The sequence below is a fragment of the Herpailurus yagouaroundi genome, unplaced genomic scaffold (genome assembly GCF_014898765.1).
Source record: "Herpailurus yagouaroundi ecotype Mexico unplaced genomic scaffold, PumYag 249, whole genome shotgun sequence".
Classification (NCBI taxonomy): Eukaryota; Metazoa; Chordata; class Mammalia; order Carnivora; family Felidae; genus Herpailurus; species Herpailurus yagouaroundi.
In genome coordinates this window covers 269730-294297 of record NW_024412466.1, presented here as the reverse complement: position 1 = coordinate 294297, position 24568 = coordinate 269730, and the positions used below count along the sequence as shown (strand labels likewise).

General features: G+C 59.2%; 1 protein-coding gene and 1 long non-coding RNA gene across 11 annotated transcripts in view; one reads left to right on the top strand and one right to left on the bottom strand.

The window, feature by feature from the left end:
* Positions 1-13172, bottom strand: part of GRIN1 (glutamate ionotropic receptor NMDA type subunit 1) — a 24210-nt gene extending 11038 nt beyond the window's left edge. For 4 of the 10 annotated variants that reach the window (XM_040460181.1, XM_040460186.1, XM_040460184.1 and 1 more), the window contains exons 1-6: positions 12542-12924; positions 9900-10034; positions 7159-7335; positions 5136-5198; positions 4287-4387; positions 12-133 (exon numbers count right to left, since the gene is read on the bottom strand). In XM_040460181.1, coding sequence (XP_040316115.1) covers positions 12-133; positions 4287-4387; positions 5136-5198; positions 7159-7335; positions 9900-10034; positions 12542-12799 — 856 coding nt within the window. In that variant the 5' untranslated portion in view covers positions 12800-12924. Of the gene's footprint in view, positions 1-11; positions 134-4286; positions 4388-5135; positions 5199-7158; positions 7336-9899; positions 10035-12541 lie in introns of all 10 variants that reach the window. The other 6 variants (XM_040460185.1, XM_040460188.1, XM_040460187.1 and 3 more) reach the window with 4 other exon arrangements.
* Positions 2162-24568, top strand: LOC121020236 (uncharacterized). Its single transcript, XR_005786032.1, has 3 exons — positions 2162-2174; positions 6240-6246; positions 24260-24568. It is a non-coding gene; the product is annotated as an uncharacterized LOC121020236 (long non-coding RNA).

Here is a 24568-nt window from a genome sequence, read left to right as displayed (position 1 = left end):
CCAGCACTCACCGTCCGGGGCGTAGCGCAGGGCGTTCCCCGAGATCTCTCGCTCCCCCACCAGCCACACATACCCGGAGCCTGTCATGTTCAGCATCGCGGCTGCGCGGTACACGGTGGCGGCGTCGTCCTCACTGTGGGGCAGAGGGGGGTGACGGGCCCGGCCAACCCTCCAGCCCTTCCCCACCGGACCTGTGCCTGTGGATGCTCTGGGTTCACAGGTCCTCCTCTGGAGTGTGGCCCTGGCCCTGCCCCCCAGCCCCTCCCTCCCCTGGAAAGAGGCCTGGAGACACTGCAGAGGTGACAGGCCCAGCACCCCCCCCACCTCCAGCCCTTCCTGGGTCCAGTGATGCTGCAGAGTGGACAGTCCCCGGTACCCCCCTAGCTGGGCCCACTGACCCTACACAGGTGACCGGTCCCAGCCTGCATCGCCAGCCCGCACCTGGACCAGGAGAACACCCCCCCACACACACACACACCCCGACAGCAGAGGTGACGGGTGGAGGGTGGGGATGGGGTGACGGGGCCCAGACCCCCAGAGCTTCCCAGGCCTCTCTTGCTGGCCCTCCCCCCTTGGTGAGCAGGGTCACGGCGCCCCAGATGGTGACGGATCATTGATTGCTTACTTGCTCACGGTACCAGGCACTGCTCTGAGCGCGTTACACGGACTCTCTTACTTAATTCTCACGGTATCCCTACGAGATGGACATCAGTACTATCCCTGTGTCAGGAGGGGAAACCAAGGCACCCAAAGCACACGAGTGACGGTAATGGCAGACCCGGGTCTGCGTCTGGACAGTCACCCCAGGGCCCATGCTCCTGTGACCTCCTGGGTAGGCTGCGCACATTCTGCTTCTCCAAGTCCACACACGCGAGACGAGGGGCTGGGGACTCTCCAGGCGGGTCAGATGTTGGTGGGACCCAGCGCCTGGGAACTGCCCCTAGCACTGCAGCGGAAGCTGCCGGAGGGGGCCGGTAGCTGCTGCACCCGTTACGCTTTGTGTCCTGCCGCCTAGAACTGGGCCATCACGGGGGACAGTGCAGCTCAGGACAGCCTGAGCTCTCGGGATGTCCTTACAGGCGAGCCCCTGTGCACCTGATCCCCTAGGGGTCTCCTGGTCAGGACGAGGATCCTGGGCCCGGTAGGGCCATGGGGGCCACGGGGCGGGGGAGTGCGGAACGACCGCTTGCTTCTCTGCCGGACTGGACTTGGCCCCACGCAGGCCTAGACCACACCTGGCACTTCGCCTCTCTAACGCGTGGGCACGGGGCACAGAGAGGCTGGACAGACTGAGCGTTGGGTTATTTTCACAATGGCTGACTCTGGAAACCCAGGTGGCCCGAGGCTCCCTAAGGGGTCTGCCCTCAATTTTCTCAAGAATGAGCCAAGACCTTCAGTGTTTGCTCTACGTGACATGCTACTCAGACATAAGCCACGCAAACAGAGGTACTCCAGGCAGCCCCGTACCCAAGGCCAAAGGAGAATATCGAGCCAAGATGACCCGGAAAGACCAGCACTGTGTGTGGAGGGGCACCTGTGCCCCCTGTCAGTGGTGCTCACAAAACCTGGCAGAGAAGCTCATCTGCTTGACACAGTGCAGGTCTGTGACTTTTGACTTAACGGGACAAGCACACGCCTGTGCTCGTGTCTGTGTATATCGGTATCGCCAGTAAAAAGTTGTGCACAAAATCCTGATTGATCCATCAAAACTGTTTGAGGGAAGTAATTGGCCCCAGAGGAGACAATCTCCGGAAGATAGGAATGAAAAGTCTGAGGAACGACTTCTCCGCCCTCCATAGGAAATGGCTCAGAAATGAAGACTGGCTTAATGAGGTCTCTCTGCAAAGTGCTCTCAACAGCCCTCAAGAAGGAGGAGCCAGTGTGTGGGGGGAGGTCCCAGGGTCAGGAAGGCCTGTAGGTGCCGCTCCTGGGGAGCTGGGAGTGCTGGGGGCCGGGCTAGCCTCTGTCGTGGGACTGGGGCGTCTCTGCTCCAAGGAGCCCCGTATGTGAGCGGAGGGGTTTCTTCCAGTCTTAACAGTCCAGGCGGGGGGCCTTACAGGAATTCAAGAGGGGGTGTTGGTGGCTGTGTGGTCGATACGAGTGCCGTGCCTTTGTCGGCAGCGTGTGCGCGTGTGGGGTGTGTGTGCGTATGCACGCAGGAACACGTGTGCTCTGTGCATGCGGGTGTGGAGTACGTGCGTGTGTGGGGTGCACGCACCTGTGTGCAGGTGTGCATATGTCTGCACATAAGTGTGGTGAGCCTGTATGCGCACATATGGTGTCTGTGCGTGTGAATGGCTTGTGTGCATATGTGTAAGGTACGTGTGTGTGCACTGTGTATGGATGTGTGGGTGTGAGCGTGCAAGCTTGTGAGTGCGTATATGGCATGCACGTGTCTATACAGCACGTGCACAACGTGTGTGCATGTGGCGTGTGTGTGCTCGGTACGTGTTGTGTGTGCTGCGTACGTGGTATTTGTGCAGGTGAGTGTGTGAACGTGTGTGTATATGTGTATGTGTGTGACTGGTGTGAATATGCCGTGTGCCGGTGTGCACCCGTTTGCTGAGGTGTGCGTGTGCAGATGATGTGTGTGTACGTGTGGCGTTATACGGTGTGTGCTCGCGTACTCGTGCACGTGGCCCTGTGTGTGTGGTGTGTGTGCAACTGTCTAGTGTGACCTTCCCCGGGCTGGCCTTTTTGTTGGACTCACATCTGCCAAACCCCCCCTCCTTGACCCTGGGGGCTGGCGACACAGGGTGAGCCCCTCCCAGCCCGAGCTCAGGGGGCTTCAGGGTGCGGTGTGGGATCTCGCTGACCAGGCGAAAACCGATCAGAAAGCACCCACCCCTCCGCCGGGACCCGGGTGTGGTGGGACTGCGTGGGTCGGTTTTACCTGTGGCTTTCTGGCCTGCGTCCCGGTGGCCACTCTGATCGCAGCGTGTGGGCTGGACGGGTCTAGTCTGACGTGACCTCATCCTTTGTAAAAGCGCCCAACGGTTGAACATCTATGTTTTGGCATAATGAGTTCCTCGAGTTGCTCTGTCCCGGGGGAAGGGGCCTTCTGGCTGCCAGCTGACCGTCTGCTTGCCCACCTGCCCGTCCACTGGCCCATCCACCCACCCTTCACCCCACTGCACCCACGGAGTCTGTCTCAAGCCCTATGATGGGTGAGGGGGAATAGAACCAATCAGAGGATCTGGTGGCACCTTCCTGGAGGGGCTTGTTCTGGGAGGGACCGTGCAGCCCCCTGACCTTGTCTGGACAAGCCCTCAAACCTTTCTCCTCCCCAAGCGCCCAGGGTCGGATGGTTGGCTTGGCAAGTGGCCCGTGACGTGGGTGAGTGGTGAGTGAGGGCTTCCTGCCTTCCGGCCCAAGGAGCCTTGATTGGCCCCACTTTGCTCCTGCACCTCGAGGTGGGGCGCCCGGCTCTGTGTCAGAGATTTGTTGACTGAATGCACAACGGACACCTGTCCTGAGCCTCGGCGTATTGCTGTCTGTCTGTCTGTCTGTCTGTCTGTCTGTGGTCTGCCGGAGAGCAGCATTTGGGGAATGCTTCTCTGGGTGAGGTGACCCCCGTTGGTCCCCCGCTCTGTTGGAGCCTGGCAGTGCTTCTAGGAAGGGGTGGCCGGGGGGCCGTGCCCACCCAGGCCCTCCTGGCTGTTCCGTGGAGCGGGGCTCTTCCTTTTCCTGCTCCGGGTGGCCTGCCTTCTCCCTTCCCGGGAGATCCTAGCCATTTACAGACAGGGAGAGGTTCCCTAGGGGCTCATTTCCAAAGTCGAGGTGTGGGTCAGGCCCTGTCTGGCGGCGGCCTGGTGTTCACAGGTCCCTGACTGGTTCCCTTCTCCGTGCTGCCCACTCTGACCATTGCAGTCTTCCCGTCCTCGGACTCTGGCTCTCTCCCCGCTGTGGCCTTCTCGACTGGGCTCACCTGCGCACATGTCACTTCCCGCTTCCCTGGGCCTTCTCCCTGCGCCCAGTTCCCAGAGTCCTGTGACACGTCTATCACCTCGGGCCGTGTTTGCCTTCCTAAAGGCAGGGGCTTATCCGTCGTCCGGCTCGGAGCGAGCGGCGGCAGGCGACGGGGAGGAGTTGGGATGGACACGTGGAGGGCATGGCATCTGCCAGGGCACCAGCTGTGTACACGGGAGCGGGGGGCGGGGGGGGGCGCGCGGGGGTCTCCCTGGCGATGGCATTTCGGAAGCTGAAACTCGGCTTCGGCCCCACAGTGCCCGTGGCCCAGGTGCAGCCCTGGGTGAGGTGGAGGGAGGGGCCCGGCCCAGCCTCACCTGGCAGAGAGGATGATGACCCGGGCCTCCAGCTCCCGTGCCTCCATCAGCAGCGCCGTCACGTTCTTGGTCCCCGGGTCGAACTGCAGCACCTTCTCAGCCTGCGGTGTAAGCGAGAGTGTCAGCGGACGGCTGCGGCCGGGGACACAGCGCCTCAGGGGCGAGAGTCGGGCCGCAGCTGCTAGGAACCCAGAGGCGGCGTGGCTCGGGCTGCCCCGGCCTGCGCCTGCCTCCTGCACTGTGCACCTGCCTGCCTGGCTCCTGCTGGCCTGGCCCGGCCTCGCTCGCTGTCCCTTCTTCAGCCTGCTCGCTCTCCTGTCCTCACTTCTGCGCTGAGCATGCAAGCTGAAGTGGGCTGAGACTCAGAAGGACGCGTGCAGCGGACAGGAAACAGAAAAGAGTTTTGGAAGGCAACCGGGAGCAGAGATGGGGCCGACTTTTCCAAAACCACGGGAGATCCTCTCAGGCCCGACCCCGCAGGCCCCCTGCGAGAGCGGCTGGACCGGGGCAGGCGGGCGGCTGGGCGGGTGGGCTCCCTCCTGGGCTCCACGAGGAAACCCGGGGGGGTCCCAGAGATTCGCATGCACTTCCCGGAGAGCGGCTCCTCCTGCGGCCGCGCCTGCTTCTCGGAGCAGGCCAAGGCCGGGGGGCCGCGGTGGGCGGGCCGCGGACACCCTCGCGGCCCGCTCCTGCCCTCTCCTGCCTGCGGCTGCCTGCCTCACGAGCTCACTCTCCTCACCGCTCGGGCCTGCGGCGCGGCAGGGCCGGGCCGACGGCGGCCCTAGCGGCCGAGGCGCCGGAGCAGGGCCCCCTAGCCGGTGGGCGGCGTGCACGTCCATGCATATATACCTTGGGTCCACGCTTGTTGTCATAGGACAGTTGGTCGAGGTTTTCATAGTTCCTTTTTTTACTCTGATGAATAATGTGCACAGAGAAAATATGCAGACACAGAAGAAGATTATAAACGGTTGAAATGACGGCGCTAAAGCAATCACACCACCTCCTCGGCACGTCTGCAGACGGGCACGTACCTGGAGCTCGCAAACACCTAGGCCCGAGCGGGGCTGGGGGCCAGGGCGGTGCTGGGGACGAGGGGGCACGGGGGCCACCGGGGCTCCCGGCCACGGAGCTGTGCTCTCGGACACGGTCATACTTGGGAGAAAGGGAGGCCCTGTCTGTGTCCACACCAAACGTGTCCCTTTGGGGTCCCGCCTGCCCTCCCGACCCCTGCCATGCACCTGCCGTGTGGCCCCAGCAGTACCCACCCCGCCCCGGTCGGTCCTGAATTGGGGGGTGAGCAGCCCCTCCCTCATGCCCTGTCCCCTCTGTCCCTCCGCCCGTGGCGTCCTCCCTTCTGTCTCCCTTAGCGGCCCAGGTGCCTGTTCTCACTGACCGGTGTGTGCACACCCGTCGGCCCACGTGTGCACTGGAGAGCGAGTATGATAGGAGTGTGTGTGTGTGTGTGTGTGCACGCGCGCGTGTGTGTGCAAGCATGTGCATGTGCGTGAGCCGGGGGGGGTGAGTGTGCCCGTGGGCTGCATGCCCATGTGTGTGCCCAGCTGTGGTCTCAGCGTGTGGTGGGCGATGTGAGGTGTGAAGGGACTGTCTTGGGAACGATAGCATGTCCCCGTGACCAAGGGTGCACATGGGTGGATGTGCAGGGACGTGGCTGGTGAGCGTGCGAGTGAGTGTGTGCGGCCACGGGTGGGCACGCCAGGAGGTGACCGGCCTGCCAGGCGCTGGGGGATGCTGTCTTGGGAGGGGTGGGGCCCACGACGCTGGTGGTCAGCCCTCCCTCTCAGACTCAGTGTCCCACAGCAGGGCCCCCCCAGGACCCTCTGAGTCTGCCCTCTGGCTCCGCCCACCCCAGCCGGTGCCCTCTACTCCCTTCAGGGGCCTACGAGGGGCCTGGGGTTGGCGCTAAGTTTGTTGAAGCCAGCTCTGACTCCACAGGCCGAACGTGTTTCCCGCCACCCCCTTGGTCTGGCCTCCAGGGCCCGCCCCAGCCTAGGCCTCCCTCCCTCTCTGCCCGGCTTGGCCTCGTCCTGACTTAGGGGCCGTGGCACGGGTGTTGAGCACCCAGGGCTCTGTGCTGGGTGAAGGCGGGACCCTGGGCCTCCTCAGGCTGGCAGTGGGGGTGGGGATGGGGGTCACCTGGACCCCCAGAAATTGCCACTCTGCTCTCTCTGCAGCCCCAGAGCGGGCGCCAGGCTGGGGCTGGTCGGCCAGTGTCTCTTGGAGGGGTCCAGAGCCCAGCCCCAGGGTGGGGGTGAGGAGGGGACCCGCAAGGGGCTCAGTGGGGAGGGGAGCCGAGGGGGAGGCCTGAAGGGGGCAGAGCCCAGGCTGAGGGGTCCGGGTGGCAGATGTCTTGGATGAGCTTTGGTGAGGACAATGGGCAGCTGAGAGGGGGCGGGCAGCGTGGGGGGCGGGGTGGGGGGGAGGCGAGGCCTGCGGACGCGGAACGCGTCACAGCAGCGAGGGTACAGGGTCCTTTGGTGAGGGGCCTGGCGCCGGGGGCCGCTGTGGCCCTGAGGCCGCTGGGGTTGGGGAGTGGGAGGGGCCGAGCCGGGGCCTGGCCGTCGGGCGCGGGCGCCGGGGGGGGGGTGTTTGCGGAGCTCCAGGTGGTCCTGCCCTCGCCCCGCAGGGACTGACACGAAGGAGATTTCGACTAATGGCAAAGCGAGTGAAATGAGCCGAGAACAGGCTGGGGCGGGCGCTCGCCAGACGTAGTGGTGCTGACCATGCACGATGGAAAGAAAGGGTGTTCACACACGGGCCACAGACACAGCGGCAGGCAGCGCGCCGGCTCCTGCTCCCGCTCCTCCGGCGCCTCGGCTCCTCCTGCTCCTCCCGCCCGCGGCCCGGGCCTCACCTTGGACTCGCGCTCCTCCAGCAGCGTCTCCAGGCGCTTCTGGGCGGCCCTGCCCTCGTGGTCGTCGCTGACCAGGAGGATGATGTGGTTCCAGCTGTAGACGCGCATCATCTCGAACCAGACGCTCGACTGGTGGGAGTAGGGCGGCACCGTGCGAAGGAAGCTCAGGTGTATGCTCTGCGGGGGACACGGAGGGGGCTGAGGGGCCTCGGGGACGGGACCTCGGCCCGCGGCCAGCGGTGGGGGCGCTCTCCCGGGGACACGGAGGGGGCTGAGGGGCCTCGGGGACGACGGAGACCTGAGCCCGCGGCCAGCGGGGGGCGCTGTGCCGGCCTGCCCTCCTGCCGCTGGAGACCCTGCTTCCTCCTACCCCTACCCTCGCACCATTGGGGGACACCTGCCAGACGCGGGGACCCTACTCCCACTGCTGCCTCCCTCCCCCCTCCCACCCCCAAGTCATCTAATCTCAGAAACAGCCTCCGTGGAATTGTTCCTGAGGCGACCAGCCACCCCCTGCCAGACAGCCTGGGCTCAAGAAAGTTCCCACTGACTTGGGGAGCTTCCCAAATTTGCATAACTGTAGTATTTGTCAGGAAATCTTTATTTGGGGCTAAATATTTCTTCTCTTCAAGTCCAGGGGTTATTGGTTGCTGACCCTGCCTTACTTCTCTGTGTGCGTATTTTTGAAGTTTTTTTTTTTTAAGTTTATGTATTTATTTTCGAGAGGGAGAGAGCGCACGAGAGTGAGCAGGGGGCGGGGGGCAGACAGAGATGGAGAAGGGATCCTAAGCAGGCTCTGTACCATCAGCGCAGAGCTCAGTGTGGGGCTCGAACCCATGAGCCGTGAGATCATGACCTGAGCCGAAATCAAGAGTCAGAGGCTCATGGACTGAGCCCCCCAGGCGCCCCTCTGTGTGCAAATATTAGCAGCCAGCCAGGGGCGTGGCAGGACACAGCATGTGTGCAGCCCTCCTCGGCCTAGGTCATCTGTGTTAGCCCCTTCGGTGACCCCGCAGACCCACGGTGACCTTGTGGTCCTCTGAGACGTCCAGATTAGCCTTTTACCTGCTCCCTCGTTGTGACCCGAGGGGCAATGTTTTGGAACCTGGCTGTGAGAATGCCCCTCTGCCTCTGTCCCTCATCCACTTGTAGACAACGTGGCTACAAGGGGGTTATGGTTGGGGTCCTGGACTGACTCTGACCCAGGCCTTCGTGGTCCAAGTGCTGGGCACAGATTCGCAGTGGACCGGGATGGTGAGTGGGGCCAGGCTGGATTTGTGAGGTTCGGTCATTTGGTTTGACCTCATACTGGACCAGGGAGCTGGGCCACAATCTGGGTCTGGGCTAGGGTTCTGCCCTGGAAGAGGGTGTCTCCTCCCTGCCTGTGAGGTGGCCTGTCGGCCGCTTTCCCTCCTTCTACATGTGGGAGGACTGGCGCCAGAGAGCTAAGGTTGGGGGGCCCAGGAAAGGACCCCCCACTTCTCTGCAGCTGAGGGCAAGTGCATCTGAACAGTTTGGGTGCCTCGGCTGCGTGCCAGGGTTCCCAGAGCCTCAGGACACACACATCCCTGACCTCCCCAGACACCCTTGGCCCTGGCTGGGATGACCTCGTGCCTTAGGCGGCTTTGTCTAGAATTGTGGGCTCCCAGCAAGACGGACTTGGAGGGGATGGGGAGACCGGGCAGCCCCCACCACACGGCCCCTCCTCCGGCCCCTCCCGACCTGTCTGCAGGTAAGCCCAAGGTCTGAAGGAGGGTGTGGGCCAGGCTGTGGGGGCCTCCCAGCCTCTTGGTGGCTAGTGGCACCCCCAGCTGATGAGTCCTCCCGGAATCACGAGCAGACGCCGTGGGAGAGCAGCGTGACCTCGAACAAGTTCCCCACCTCTGTGGGAAACCACCCCAGTGGCCTCCTGGCCTTTCCAGCTGCTACTCCAGGACCGGATGGCTCCCCCACACCCCTCCTGGGGACCACAAGGGCTCTACGCGCTGCCGACTGGTGCTGTTCCCGGCCCTGGGCCTGCAGACCCCAGGCCAGGCTCTCCTGCCGCAAGCCGCCTCCTCTGTTACCCTGCGCGCGTGCCCACATCCTTCTCAGCTGTGCCCTGCGGTGGGGAGGGCTTCTCCCGGCCCACGGGGACCTCTGCTGCTCCCAAGGGCTTGCTATTCGTGCCTGCCACCTGCCAGTGGGACACCTGCCAGGGTGAGCGTGTGCGTGTGCGTGTGCGTGAGTGCGTGAGGGTGCTGCCTGTGATGGTCGGTCTGTGTGCTGGAGTGTGAGTGTGTGCGTGAGTGCAAACGCAAGTGTGTGATGATGTGGTTGTGCACGTCAACGTGCGTAATATGCGTGCGCGTGTCAGAGCACACAAGTGTCCGTGTGAATGTGTTCGTGTGCACATGAACTTGATGCGTGTGGGCGCGAGCGAGTGTGTGGGTTTGTTTGTACCCGTGACTCTGTGCGTCTGAGTCTGTGCTGGTGTGTAGGTGCCTGCGTGTGGATGAGTTTGCGTCTCAGGCTATGGGTATGGGTACGAGTGTGTGCACATGCCTGAACGCGTGAGCTCACGCATCACCCTGCTGCTCCTTGAGCCCGGAGCCCCTGGTCCGCGCACGTCTGTGCCCCGCCCGGCCTGCGTGGTGCCTGCCCGGCCTCCTCCCCCTCCCCAGGGCAGCTGCCTCCGGCGGCCACTGGGTCTGAACACAGGAACAGAGCCAGCTGGGTCCCCACCGAGTGGTCAGGCTTACCTTGTCTGAGTAGATGGACATACGGGTGGTCAGCCCCAGGACGGGGATGCGGTAGAAGCCGGCTGTGTAGGAGACGGGGGTGGGAGTGAAGTGGTCGTTGGGGGTAGGTGGGTGGCTAACTAGGATGGCGTAGACCTGTGGACACAGGGGACAGGGTCAGCGCACGTCGGGGGTGAGGGCGGGGTGGGCACGGCACTGGAGCTGGCTGCCGGGAAGCAGCAGAGGCTGACTCAGCAGGCCGGGGGTGGGGACAGGCAGGGGCGCCGACTGTGCACACATACAGCCCCAGGGGACACGCTCCCAGCCAAGGGGACGGGACCCTATAACCACCCTCAGAGGAGAAACAAATCACAGGGGTGAGCCGGAGGCAGAGCCGGACTGCAGGGTGCAGCAAGAACACAGAGGGAGGCGACCGGCCCCTCCCCACACCTCCCCTGCCGGGGCCTCCCTTCACCCTCTCACACTGGGCGGGGGGCTGTGCTGGGTGCGTGGTGAGACCCTGACAGGGAGGGTGAAGGACTGTTCTTGTGGTGGCACGCACCGCCCCCAGCGTGGGCTGGGGAGAGTGACTGGTCCCGCATCATGATGACAGGCACACCCATGCCACCCACTGGCCCTCCTCCTGGGTGCGAAAGCCCGTAGTTCAGAGACTGGGAGGAGCTCCAGAAGGCTGCATCTAAAGCTGCACATTGAGCCTTGTCTGGAGAAGCCAGGCAAGGAGCCCCTGGAACCTTCCGTCTTTTCGCCAGTGTCTTCCGGGGGCCGGCTGAGCCCCGCTTAGTTTGGAGGAGACCCAGTGCTGATTTTGAGCGCTGACCACATCCTCACGGAAGGGAAGGGAGGGGCTGGGGGGGGCAGCCCAGCTTTCCTGCCCAGACCGAGGCCCCCGGGGGCAGGTCTGAAGCCAGTGGCTCAGCTCTCCAAGGCAGAGAGGTGGTGGGGGGAGCACATGTCTGGGTGATTCCACGCTACCCTCACGGGGAGGACCTGTTCTGTCCCAACTTTGCCTTCTACTCTCTGAGCAACGGGGTGCCCCTTTTCCTGCAAATGGGGTGGGGGTGGCAGGCTCTGGACCCATCTGGTGGGGGCGATGGCTGCCATGCCAGCGTGGCGCTTGCCCATAGGTCGCGCTCAGTGAGTGGCAGCTGCTGTCACCTTTGCTCTTGGCACTGGCTGTTCTCTGAGGGAACAGACTGTGTCCTGTGAGTTGCAGGAGGGGCCCCCGGAAAGGGCCCTACCTGGACTCTCTAACTCTACCTCTTTATGTCTCTCCCTCATCCCGGATGGGACATGTGACCAAAGCCGCCAGCCACAAAGGCGTCACCCAGTCGTCTCTGGTGTTCGGGGCTGGAAGCGTGGGGTGGCTTATGAGGTATGCGGGGGGGGGGGGGGGGGCAGATTTCTGAGCAAAGCTCAGCCCTGTCCTGTCTGCAGCTGGAGCTGTGAGGACTGGTTATCCATCCCAGGCCGTCCCACCAGTCTGCACCCAGAAGTTCCCGGTCCGTGTCTGGATGAGTCTCTGGCCATGCCAGTGCCCACGAGTGTGTGCGGGATGTGCATTGTGTATACATATATGGCCCAACGTGTCCATATGTATACTGTGTGTGTGTGTGTGCACGATTGAGCCCGTGTGCGTGGGCACATGTGTTTGCACGTACACCTGGGTATGCCAGGCAGTATGTGGCACATGAGTGTGCGTGTCCACGGATGTGCACGTGTGTGTGGGCAAGTGTGTGTGAGTACGTGAAATTGGCTGTGTGATGCTGATGTGCGTGAGTGTGTGCTAATGTAAGTCTGCGCGTCTCTGTGCATAAACCTGGGTGTAAACGCGTGCGTGTGTGAGTGTGCATGTCCACAGATGTGGTGTGCCTGTCAGGTGAGCAAGGAGAGCCTCGTTTGGCCCGTGTCGGTCCTGGCTCTTACATAAAGGGCTGCATTGCAGTGCTCCTGTGCTTTCATTGGAACAGCAGGCAGCAGGGCACAGGGGCGGACAGCTCTGACAGGCGAAATCCCAGAAGCCACGTCCTCCCCCGCAGCGCTGGCTGTCGGCGGCTGCCATGCTGGGCCCTGACACCTCCCACACGCTCAGCCCCCACTCCCACCCCACAGAACACCCTGCTTCGACACCTGGGCCGTTTCCCATCTCGGGCAAACCCACGGATGGGGGGAGGGGGAGGAGGAAGGGAAGGAGGTCTAAAAGCGGAGACAAAGATGGCCCCGGGGCCCGTCCTGTTTCGAGACCCGCGCCTAGCGCGTGCTCGCGGCCGGGACAGCATCTCTGCCCATAAGCCCAGAATGCCCGCCCCCTCGCTGACACAGTGAGGAAACAAACCACGAAATGCTTGCCACATGTCTGCACACACTGGTTGGGATCTGGAGCCCTGGAACCCTTGCGGGGACTGACCAGGGTGGCAGGTGACCAGCTTAGGGGAGCAAGATGGGGAGGTGGCGTTCAGCTGCTAGTGAGACCAGCTTGCTCCAGAATGAGCCAGCTCACTTAGGAGTCGTCTCTTAAGAGGGCTGGGGAAGGCTAGGATGAAACTGGAACAGTAGGAGGGAAGATGGTGGGGAGGCGGTGGGGGAGGGGCAAGAGCAACGCAGTGGAAACCCTGGCGGGGGGGGGGGCGGGGAGGGGTGGGCACCTGGCTGGAGATGAGGTCCTCGCACACCGACAGGGCCATCTGGATGGCGTTGGGCTTGTGGGTGACCGAGGTGGCGTTGAGCTGAATCTTCCAGGAGCCATGCCGCTTATTGGCCTGGTTCACGGCCTCACGGAACATCTGCTCGTGCTTTCGCGTGCTCAGCACGGCTCCGATGTTGACAATCTTGGGGTCGCAGGCGGCACGGGCAAAGGAGCAGGAGAAAAGCAGGGCGAGTGTCAGCAGGCGCATGGTGCTCATGGGCTCCGGGCAGAGCCCTAGCTCTGGGCGGCGCGAATGCGGGGCCCTCGGCGCATCCCCAGCGGGGTGTCCCGGCCGTCCTGCGCGCGCCCGATCTCGCGGGCTGGGGGCGCCAGGTCTTCCCCCGGAGCCGTAGTCCTGGGGCGTCTGCGGGCGGGAAGAGGGCACCCGAGCCCCGGGCCGGCGGGCGCTGTGCTGGGCGCGCGTGGGTGCCTCGCTCCGCGCGAGCGGCTGGCGCTGTCCGCGGTGCTGAAGCGCGTCCCGGAGCTGCTCCAGGCGCCCCGCGCCGGGAGGACGCCGCGGCCGCGGCTCCTCTGCGGGCTTCGCTGGTGCTGGTCCCGACGCTGCGGCGACTGCGGCAGCTGCGGAGCCGCGAGTGGGGCCAACGTCTCCTACCCCTCCCGCCGCCCCCGCTTCCCAACACGGAGGGGCGCCTCCCGCGCCAGAGTGTGCGCCTGCGTTGGTGTGAGCATTTATCAGAGCACGCGAGCGGGGGAGCCTGTGCGCGAGTATGCGTGTGTGCGCGGGTGTGCTTGGAGGGGTCGCCGGGACAGTGACCTGGACTGTCTCAGACCTGCAAGGAGGAAGAGTTTGGGGAGGTTAGAGGGGTTCGTGTCACTGCGTGCAGCCTTGCGTGTCTTTAACATGACCGAATGTGTCCGGCCAGTGTGTGTGTGTGGGTGTGTGTGTGGGTGTGGGTGCGCGCGCGCGCGCGCACGCGAGTTCTCACCCATAGTCAACGATATTTCTGCCAGACTCTCCTGGCTGGAGACCTAGGGGTGTGGAGATGCCCTAAGCCATGCCTCTGGGGGAGGGACAGTAAGGATCCCCTCTCTGAAAGGCTCAAAAATGGGGGACAGACTCCATCTGCCTGGCCATGTGACTTGCGTTCCCCCCAGAGAGTTGATAAGAATAGAAGGGGTGACGGTGGCTGCCCCCATGTAGAGCTGGATCTTCCAGGAGAGTCTGGGGGTCTGGACCCAAATCAGTTATGGAGAAGCCAAGGCCAGAGGGAGTTGCATTTGTAGCAGATGGGACTAAGGTTAGACATCAGAAAGCACTTGCTCTGGTGAGGTGTGTACCAAGATAGACACCCCAGATCCCTTGCTTCCACTCTTCCCCAGCCCCTTTCCTAATACACTCCCGGCCCCCACTCCTCCTGCCCCTTTCTAGAGCCTCCCTTGTCCCTCTTGCCCTCCTGGTCCTAATTTTGCCCGGGCCCCCCCGCCCCAGAGTGCTTCACCTCCCTAAAGCAAAGGATGGCTCAAGCTCCGCCCCCTGCCAGTGACATCATTGTTTCCAATAGCAACTGAGGATTCTGCAAACCCAACTGCAAAAGCCCCCAGTAGGGATAATGTAAGGGCGGTCCCTGCACTTAAGTGCTGTTCTGAGCATCAGGCAGGGGAGAAGCCATGCTGTTCCCTCAGGGTCTCACTCCCTGTCCCCTGCAGTCCTCGGCACTAGGCTGATGCTGCCCCCCACCCCTCCAGAGCCAAACACGGACACCGAGGGACATCCCTGGCTCTGAGAGGCAGGGGCTCGGCTCCTGGCATGCTCCCTGTCTCCGCCCCCTTCTCTCTCAATGCCAGGGAATCTTTGGGGGGGGGGGGGGGGGGGCAACCTCCCACAGCCTGCTGCAGGCCCACACCTCTCTCTGTTCCGGGACTGAGGTCCACAGTGGAAGGACACAGCAGGCTCACAGAAAGATATACTGAGGATGCTTGGGGGCCCAGAGCTAGCCCCACTTCCACAGGGTCTGTGGTAAGTCTCCAAACTTCTGTGGCCTGTGGCAGATCAGAGCTTGGAGGCTGTGTGGTTGCATGGGGGGCTGGCAGCCAGCTCCGGTGTGGCCCAGGCAGCTCCAGGATGCTTGAGGGAGGAAAGAATTCAGCAGGGGGCTGCAGCCAGAAAGCCCGGCCCCTCCCGTCTACCCCCATCTGCCAGTCGGGTGCTGGGGCCACTCCCATCAGCCCTGGAGGGGCGGTTTCTAAATATGCAGAAATCTGCCAGCTAGTTTTCACGCAGCTGGGAGCTTCAAGTTGGCTGTGGAGGAAACAGTTATGTCAGGGAAATTGTCAGACCCTGCAAATCGGCGCTGATGTTTTCCCTTTAGAGCGTGAGTTTACCGGCAGATCGCCACCTCCCCTGGGCTGCCAACGCTGAAGCTTTTGTCTCAAGCCTCTTGCACAGATTCCAAACATCCAGGGATGGGGTGGAGGCTATGCCTGCCCACCAGACCTCGGTCGCCTCCCATGAGTGAGTCCCTCCTGAGATCTGCCCTCCCCTTTCTTTCCAAGGGGGCTGGTGGTGCAGCCATAGAAGGCCTGGGCCTCGCGTTGCTCCCACTGTGACGGAAGAACCCGCCTGGACTTTGGCGCCTCTGAACCCTCCTCATCAAATTCTGTGGGGAGGACTCAGGGGCCTGGGTGTTTCCACTGGCCTGGGCGGAGAGGGAGGCCTGGGTCTGTCCCAGGCCTCCCCCAGGGGAGATGCTTGAGGCACAGCAGGCCCTATGGAGGGAGCTGCTCCTCCCCTCCCCCACTCCGGGCACCTCCCCGCGAGCGCTGTCAGTCACCGCACAGCCCCCCTTCGCGCCTCAGTCGACGTGCCGAGGGGTTGGCCCAAGACCGAAGCGGACCGCTCAGGGTTCTTCCGTAGGATTTTGGCCAGATCAGAAACCGGCACAAGAACCCATCTCTACATCCTCCCTGGAGGTGACTCCCTGAGAATTGGGGCCCAAGAGCCGCTGGTGGACACATTCTGCCAAGAGGAAAGCAGTTTGAGAGGAGGAGGCTGGCGGGCAGGGAGGGGTGTGCAGAAGCTAGGCAGACACCTTGCCCACGGCCCGCCCAGGGGGCAGAGGACGGGCCTTCATCTGATGTCCACCTGCCGTGAGGGCCTGCCTCCGAATTAGGACTGGGGAAATGCGGCGGGCCGTCAGGAGGCCTGGCCGCTTGTCGACACGGACTGGCGTCGGGCTCTCTGTCCCCTGATCTGGGGACGCCCCAGGACTCCCACAGAGGACAGCCGCAGACACCAGTGATGCCGTCTGGCTTGCTCTCATGCTGATTTCCACTCGCTTTATCCACATGGTTCCGCTACCTGCCTCCACCACGAGATCGCTCCCACCCCTGTTCCCACACTCTGGTTTCCGCTAAGAAACCAATCTGATGGAGATCGCGCTGACTTTATAGACCAGTTTGTGCAAGACTGCTAGCTTCCCAGCACTGAGTCTCTTTGGTCCATTTATTTTTATATATTTTTTTAATTTTTTAAATGTTTATTTATTTTTGAGACAGAGAGAGACAGAGCATGAATGGGGGAGTGTCAGAGAGAGAGGGAGACACAGAATCCAAAGCAGGCTCCAGGCTCTGAGCTGTCAGCACAGAGCCCAACGCGGGGCTCGAACTCACGGACTGTGAGATCATGACCTGAGCTGAAGTCGGATGCTCAACCGACTGAGCCACCCAAGCGCCCCATCTTTGGTCCATTTATTTAGACCATCTTTACTTTCGGCAACGCTTCGTAGGTTTTAATGGACGGGTGTTGCTGTTTTTTTTTTTTATTATTATTTAATTAATTTATTTTTTTTTTATAAAATTTTTTTTTCAACGTTTATTTATTTTTGGGACAGAGAGAGACAGAGCATGAACGGGGGAGGGGCAGAGAGAGAGAGGGAGACACAGAATCGGAAACAGGCTCCAGGCTCTGAGCCATCAGCCCAGAGCCCGACGCGGGGCTCGAACTCACGGACCGTGAGATCGTGACCTGGCTGAAGTCGGACGCTTAACCGACTGCGCCACCCAGGCGCCCCAATTTTTTTATTTTTTTAATTTACATCCAAATTAGTTGGCATGTGGTGCAGCAATGGTTTCAGGAGTAGATTCCTTAATGCCCCTTGTCCATTTAGCCCATCCCCCCTCCCCCAACCCCTCCAGCAACCCTCTATTTGTTCTCCATATTTGTGAGTCTCTTCTGTTTGGTCCCCCTCCCTGTTTTTACATTATTTTTGTTTCCCTTCCCTTACGTTCATCTGTTTTGTCTCTGAAAGTCCTCATATGCGTGAAGTCATATGATTTTTGTCTTTCTCTAACTGACTAATTTCAGTTAACATAATACCCTCCAGTTCCATTCACATAGTTGCAAATGGCAAGATTTCATTCGTTTTGGTTGCCGAGTGATACTCCATTGTATATATATGCCACATCTTTATCCATTCATCCATTGATGGACATGTGGGCTCTTTCCATACTTTGGCTGTTGTCGATAGGGCTGCCATAAACATGGGGGTGCATGTGTCCCTTCGAAACAGCACACCTGTATCCCATGGGTAAATGCCTAGTAGTGCAATTGCTGGGTCGTAGGGTAGTTCTATTTTTAGTTTTTTGAGGCACCTCCGGACTGTGTCCAGCTTGCACTCCCATGCTGTTATTTTGTTAAATTTCTTCCTAAGTACTTTATTCTCTCTGATGTAATTATGAATGGAATTGTGTTCTTCATTTTATTTCTGGTCTATTCAGTGCTGATATGTAGAAATAAAATTGACTTTTGAGTTTGGGGCTGTCCAGACTCATTCATCCTAGTAGGTTTTTTTGTTTGTTGAGCCCTTAGCATTTCCAAACAGGGTCATGTTGTCTCTCAGTAGATGGTTTCCTTCTTCCTCTCCAGTCCGGGTGTCTCTTGTTTCTTTTCTTGCCCAAGTGAGCTGGGTAGAACCTCCATCCATGACAAACACAAGTGTCTGCCTTGTTCCTGATCTCACAGGGGAAGCATTCAGTCTTTCACCAATAAGGACAATGTCAGCTGCAGGATTTGGCAGGTACCCTTCCTGGGTTGAGGAAGTGCTCTCCTAGCCCCAGGTTGTTGAGAGTATTTATCAGGAATGGATGTTGGATTTTGTCAAATGCTTTTTCTGCACGTACTTTTTGTGACTTATTTTATTAATATGGTATAGAACACTCATTTGGGAATGTCAAATCAGCCTTACATCCTGGACATAAATCCTCCTTGGTTATGTTATACTTTTTATGTGTTGACACTTTGTTTGCTAATGTTTTGTAGAGAATTTTTGCATTTATGTTACTAGTGGATATTTGTCTGTAGTGCCTTATGATGTCTCCGTCTGGTTCTGGTTCTGTTATCAGGTTAACGCTGGCCTCGTGGAATCAGTTGGACCGTGTTTCCTCCTTTTCTATTTTCTGGAAGAGTTCATGAAGGATCGGTGTTAATTCTTCTTCAAGTTTTTGGTAGAATTCACCAGCAAAAGCCTGGCCTTTTGTTGGGGAGGGAGAAGGGAGGAAGGTTTTAAAATCACGGTTCCAATTTCCTTGTAGGCATATTCATATTTTCTTTTTCTTCCTGCATCAGTTTGGGGAATTTATATGTTTTTAGGAATATATCCATTTCATCTAAACTGACTTATTGACATAAAGTTGTTCACAGTATGCCCTTTAACCCTTTCGATTTCTGTAAGGTCAGCAGTGATGTCCCCTCCTCTATTCCTTTTTTTCCCTTTTGTAAAAAATTTATTTTTTATTTATTTCTTTTTATAAATTTTTTTTTCAACGTTTATTTATTTTTGGGACAGAGAGACACAGAGCATGAACGGGCGAGGGGCAGAGAGAGAGGGAGACACAGAATCGGAAACAGGCTCCAGGCTCTGAGCCATCAGCCCAGAGCCCGACGCGGGGCTCGAACTCACAGACCGTGAGATCGTGACCTGGCTGAAGTCGGACGCTTAACTGACTGTGCCACCCAGGCGCCCCCCAAAATTTATTTTTTATGTAATCTCCACACCCAATGCAGGGCTCAAACTCATGACCCCAAGATCAGGAGTCACCCACTCCAGTCAGCCAGGCTCTCTTGTTTTCCTGATATTATTTTTTCTTCATTGGTCTAAATGTTTGTCGATTTTGTCGACCTTCCCAAAGAAACAACTTTCTGTTTCACTGATTCTGTTATTTTTCTGATTTGTTTCACTGACATCTTCAACTTTTACTCTTCTCCTTGCTTTGGATTTAGTTTGCTCCTTTTCCCCTCAGCTTTTTCGTTTAAAGTGTATTTATTTATTTTGAGAGGGAGCACGTGAGTGAGTGGGAGACAGGCAGAGAGAGAGAGAGAGAGAGAGAGAGAGAGAGAGAGAGAGAATCCCAAGCAGGCTCTGCACTGTGAGTGTAGAGCCCAATGCAGGGCTCAAACCCACAAACTGTGAGATCATGACCTGAGACGAAGTCGGATGCTTAACTGACTGAGCCACCCAGGAACCCCTCAACTTCAGACATTTAAAACTTACCTAGATTTGTTTCATGGACTAGCACATGTTCTGTGCTGGAAAATGTTCCATATACATTTGAGAAGAACATATAACCTGCTGCTGTTGGGTAGAGTGTTGTATAGATGCCAGTTAGGTCAAAGTGGTTGCTAGCATCGTTCAAGTCTTCCTAACTCTTGCCGGTAATCTGCTGGTACATGTTCTGCCCATTATTGAGAGTGGAATATTAAATACTATTTTTGAATTATTTATTTTTCTCTTCACTTCTGTAAGTTTTTACTTCATGTATTTTTAGAGCTCTGTTGTTAGGCGCATACATGTTTAATTGTTATACTGGACAATGATATACTATGAAAACAACCATAAGTGAACTGGAGTGTTTATACTCATATCAGATGAAATCGACTTTAAGACAAAACAATGTTACTAGAGACAAAAAGTTCACCACCCCCCTCAGAATTTTGAAGGTGTGCCTTTCCTTTCTGGGATCAGAGTAATGATGGCTATGGCCGGCCTGCTTTTTCTCTCTGAATTATTCTGAGACCTTCACTGATCCTTGGAAGTCTAAAACTTCACAAGGGTGTGTCTAGCACTGGGTTTTGCTCATCCATCCTGTCTTGAAACGGGAAGGTTTTCAGCTACCAAATTTCTTGTTAGGCTCCGACAATTTTCTCCGTTCTATTTCCCTCTTGTTCTCCTTGCCTAATTAACCCAGAGGGATTCTAAGTATAGTCTGTTGGACCAGCTGTAGCAGCAGCATCCCCTGGTAAGACTTAGGAAATTCAGAACCTCAGGCTTTACCCCAGAACCCCAGAGCCACAATATGCATTTTAAGACCTGCAGGGGGCACCTGGGTGGCTTAGTTGGTTACGGGGCTCCGTGCTGAGCCTGAAGCCTACTTTTAAAAAGAGATCTGCATGTGGTTTGTCTGCACAAAAAGATCTGAGCGGCACTGGGGCCGACCTCTAATCTTTTCTTTCATGGTATCTTTTTGCTACCACCACACCCCTTTTAGGGTTTTATTTCATATTCTAGCAGATTTCCACTATATTGTCTTCCAGAATAGTTATGGAGGATTTTTTCAGCAGCAATATTTTTAAAAAATTTTCTTGCTGTTTACTTATTTTTGAGAGACAGAGAGCACGAGCAGCGGAGGGGCAAAGAGAGAGGGAGACACAGAATCTGAAGCAGGTTCCTGGCTCTGAGCTGTTAGCACAGAGCCCGACACGGGGCCCAAACCCATAAACTGTGAGATCATGACCTGAGCCAAAGTCGGACGCTCAACAGACAAAGCCACCCAGGCGCCCCTATGTTTTTAATTTCTCTTGTTCGTTTTCTTTTACGGCAAACGATTCTTATTTAATAGATGCGATGCTTCCTAGAATCTGTCACGGTGTTTAAACCCCATCAATCCTGGATTCTGCTTTCAGGGGCACTGTTCTCCTTGCTAACGTGGATCTCTCTCTTCCAGCAGCTGGTTTCCTTCAGCCCTGAGTCAGCCATGGTTGAATGCTCCTGGTTCAGAAAAGGTGGCCGAGGCTTTTCCAGAAAGCTGCTGTGCAGCTTTTTGTTGTTTACCCACCAGTCCCTCCCCCAACTCTAAAGGCTGCAGATCTTGGCAGCAGGCGGAGAGGCCTTAGGCTGGGCAGTCCCTAAATGCAGGGTGAAGGGACGTGGTGGAAACGGAGATTCACTGCCAGGAAAGGCTTGCTGCCCAGCCTCGGGGAGTGTGGTCAACAGGCAGCCTTAGCCGTCAGCCCCTTTGGGGTCCGCCTTGCCTGAAGAGAGTCACGTCACACAAAGCCACCCCCTCCCGGACACCGGTGATGAGCCGGATGAAGGTCCAAAAGGCTGACCGAGGCCTGGCAGGTTGTCACTGCCAGCTGACCGCCCCCTCCCCTGCCCTATCCAGTGTTGAACCCCGACAGCTGTCCTGTATCCCAAACTCTACCTCAGCGTCTGCTTCCAGAGAACTCCAGCTGGCACAGCTGTTCCCGGACTGGTCTGAGAAGGTGGGCAGTAAGATGGGCCCGGCAGTCTGAGTCAGGCCCATCCCGCTGGCAGCGACTCTTGCGCTGATGGGCAGTGGAGCTGACAGCCCCTGGTCTGAGGCGTCTGTCCAGCCGCCAATGATTGTGTAGGGATGGGTCATCCAGATGGCTTGGCGCTAAGCCCTTTCCTGTTTGACAGGAAGACAATGAACACCTGGGTGCTGGGGGACAGCCACTGAATGCCAGGTGGGGCCTCCGGTCACTAGTAGAGAAGTTCTCATCCCCTTCAAGGGTGCTGGAAAGAACCCAAGCCTTCACACTCAGGACAGCTGGATCTCAAGGACGGCTGCAGCCAAGGCAGGCCCAATGAGCCAGGGTCAGAAGCCTAGCTGGGAGCCTGGGGCTGCACACTTGGGGTGGAAATGCCCCAAAAGCTTTGACACAGACTCTCCTAATCCTTCTGAGCCTGCAGACACGGTCCCCACCCGCCCCGAGGAAGACAATGCAGACACTTAGCTTCCTCCCGAGATCATACCTGAGCAATCTCCCCTCCCCACCATGAGGCCTTTGCTGGGCAGAGTCCAGCAGAACCTGGCCAGCCAGCTTTGCACCCGGGGGAAAAGGATCCCACCCGAGGAACCTCAGGATCCTTCCGGCTGACATTAGGGGAGCTGGGGCCAGGCTGTGGGAGTGGATGCTGGAGCCTCTGATGAGGGGTTACAACGTCCCCTGACACGGAAGATGCTGTATTTGGGAACTTTCTCCTGAGAGACCAGATTAGAGCCTTCACCATGACCTTTAGGACTTGGCTGGACCTTGCCAGGAAACTTGAGGTGGAGAGGTCACATTGTCACAACAGAAAGCAGCAAGAACAGGGAAGGAGGCTCAGGGGACCTGGGAGGTTGGATGGGATGGAAACCTACACACACACACACACACACACACACACACACACACACACACACACATGAATTGGGGATGTGAGGGCCAGCAGCTCTGAGTGGGGTCCACACGACTAGTCGACCTGGAGGTGGTGAGAAAAGACGCCACATGGAGTTTGTGGCCCCAGTGGGAGAGTCACACAGGCTGTAAATGAGGAAGGCCTCCATGCAAAGAGTAGGGAAGCGAGTGTCCTTGAAAAACAGTACCAGGCGCGGCAGAGACAGACATGACTCCCCAGCGCTCATGACAGGAATGGTCAGGACACTTCAGAATTCCTAGAGCTTCTGGAAGGATAATAGACTCCAGGCTTCCAGCTGTCGACAGGAGAAATGAATGGGGGCGCCAGGCCCCTGCTGGGAGCTGGGACCGTGACCCCAGCCCCTCAGGCTATTCCTTCCACTGGCCCCTCAGTGCCAGGGGCTGCGGCACGTACCCAGTGCCCAGACACCAGGGGGTCACCTCTCCCTTGGCATCCAGTCCTGGGCATGCGTGAGGGGCCAGATCAGCAGAGCCACCCCGTCGAAGGCCACAAAGGGAAGGTGAGTCACCTGTCCCCGTGCCAAGACTATCCCTGGCCAGCACGACCCCAGTCTCTGCCCAGGTCCGGCCTGTCTAGCACAGGCACAAGCCAAGGCTGGGGTCCTGCGCTCTGGTTCCAGCCGAGAAACCAGGGCGCCAGTCCAGACGATCGGGGAGCAGCCAGTTAGCTGCCCCACACACTGCCCCAGGACTGTCACTGTGGCAACCAGAAAGACCACAATGACTGTCCATCATATAACACCAAAACATTCCCACTGGTATGGCTGCAACCCACAGTGCATGTTCCCATCCCCGCTGATCCTGGATGAGAACCGGGCCAGGGATCTGCAGCCCTGACTTGCTCTCTGGCCTGCCAACCCCGGGGTCCTGAGGGGTGGCGCCGCTCCCGTCATCGTTCCCGGGGACACAAGTGACCAAACAGGGCTCTCTGGCCGTGCTCCTGGCTGTGAGGTCTGGGCGAGAGGCAGAGGTGCGGCGTCCTCGGGGACGGCAGCAGGCCTGCCTCTGTCGGAGCGGAGACGTAGGTGAGGACGACGGCACCTCAAGCCCTACGCGCAGATCCGCCCGGCGGGGAGCACCGGCCACTCCAGCTTTTCTGCAGACCCACGGACGGACGAGGCGAGAGGAGGGGACGGTGTCCGTCCCCTGCAGGGTGACCTGTCCAAAGGTGCTGCTCCCTCCCTCTCTTGCAGCTGACCAAGTACCTGGCATGGCGGGGGCGGGGGGGGGGTGTCACGGCCTAGCCCTCCAGCCCCCCAGTGCCCACCAGCTACCCCCACCCACCCCCCACGCACAGCCTGCACACCTAAAACTGAATTCTCTCAATCTCCCTTGGAGGCCTTGGCTCCTCGGCCAGGGCTACGGTCGGTTCAGGCTGCTGAACTTTAGGTCTTTTCCCCAACAACCAGTCGGGCCAATTCCAGTGGCCGCACGTGGTGGCTGATTGGTCTGAAATATAAGCAGGCGGGGAGCACCGCCCCCCAACCGGCTTGCTAGTAGCTTCTGACAGATCTCGGTGCTCACGGACCTCCCGCGCTCTCTGGAGGGAGACACGGACTCCACGTACGGGGCCACGGTCCCCACGCTGCACCCCTGCGGCCCCACCGAGGCTGGGGGAGACCCGCTGGCCCCGGCCCCTAGCCCTGCTGCTCTCCCCTCCGGAAAGCAGCCCGGGGCACCTCCCCGCCCGCTGACGCGAAGGGCGGCGTGGAATGCAGCCTGCCGCTCCACCGCTCCACCGGGCCGCCGGCTCCCACGCCCTCACACTGCGGCGACACCCCCACGGAAGCCGGTTTCCCCAGGGCAAGGGCGTCACCTGGGCGGTGGGTTCAGAGGCCGCTGACTCCTCCAGTGGCTCATAGTGGACTAGCGGAGGGCGGACGGGTGTCCCCGCACCCGGACCTGGGCGTGGCGGCGGGGTCGGGGCCAGGCCCGAAGCCCAGAGGAGGACTCTGCCCCCACCCGTGCTGTGCCAGTCCTTCGCAGACCTCAGAACCGAACCGCGTGCCTTACGACGCTTCTCCCAGCTGCTCCGGCTGGCAAGCAGAGGGCCTGGGACAGAGGAGGGCCAGCCAAGGCGGGGGCCCAGGTCCGGGGTCCTGCCCACAGCTGCTGCTCCTCGCTGCCACAGCCCAACGACCGGGCAGCCTCTTTCCTACACCAGCTGGGGGAGCTACTGAAACGGCCTGTTTTTAAAGACCCCGTTTATCGTAAAAGAATTACAGCTGCGCGTAAAGTTCCAAACACGGCCCAGAGATCCGGGGGCACGAGAGCCTTCGGAAAGGCTTTTCCACAGGATTGAAGCACGTCCCCAAACCAGGAACACGGGTGGAGCCCTAGGTCACTGCTCACGGGTGCGCGCTGCTGTGCACACTGCACTCAAGAAGCAGGACGGGCCCCTCAGCACAAAACTGTCCCTCCCCAGACAACCGATAAGGAAGCAACGGACTTCTGAGAGGCTGCCAAACTCTTTGATTTCCCGCAGAACGTGGCGGATTCCCAATAAACGCAAGATGCCGTGACTGA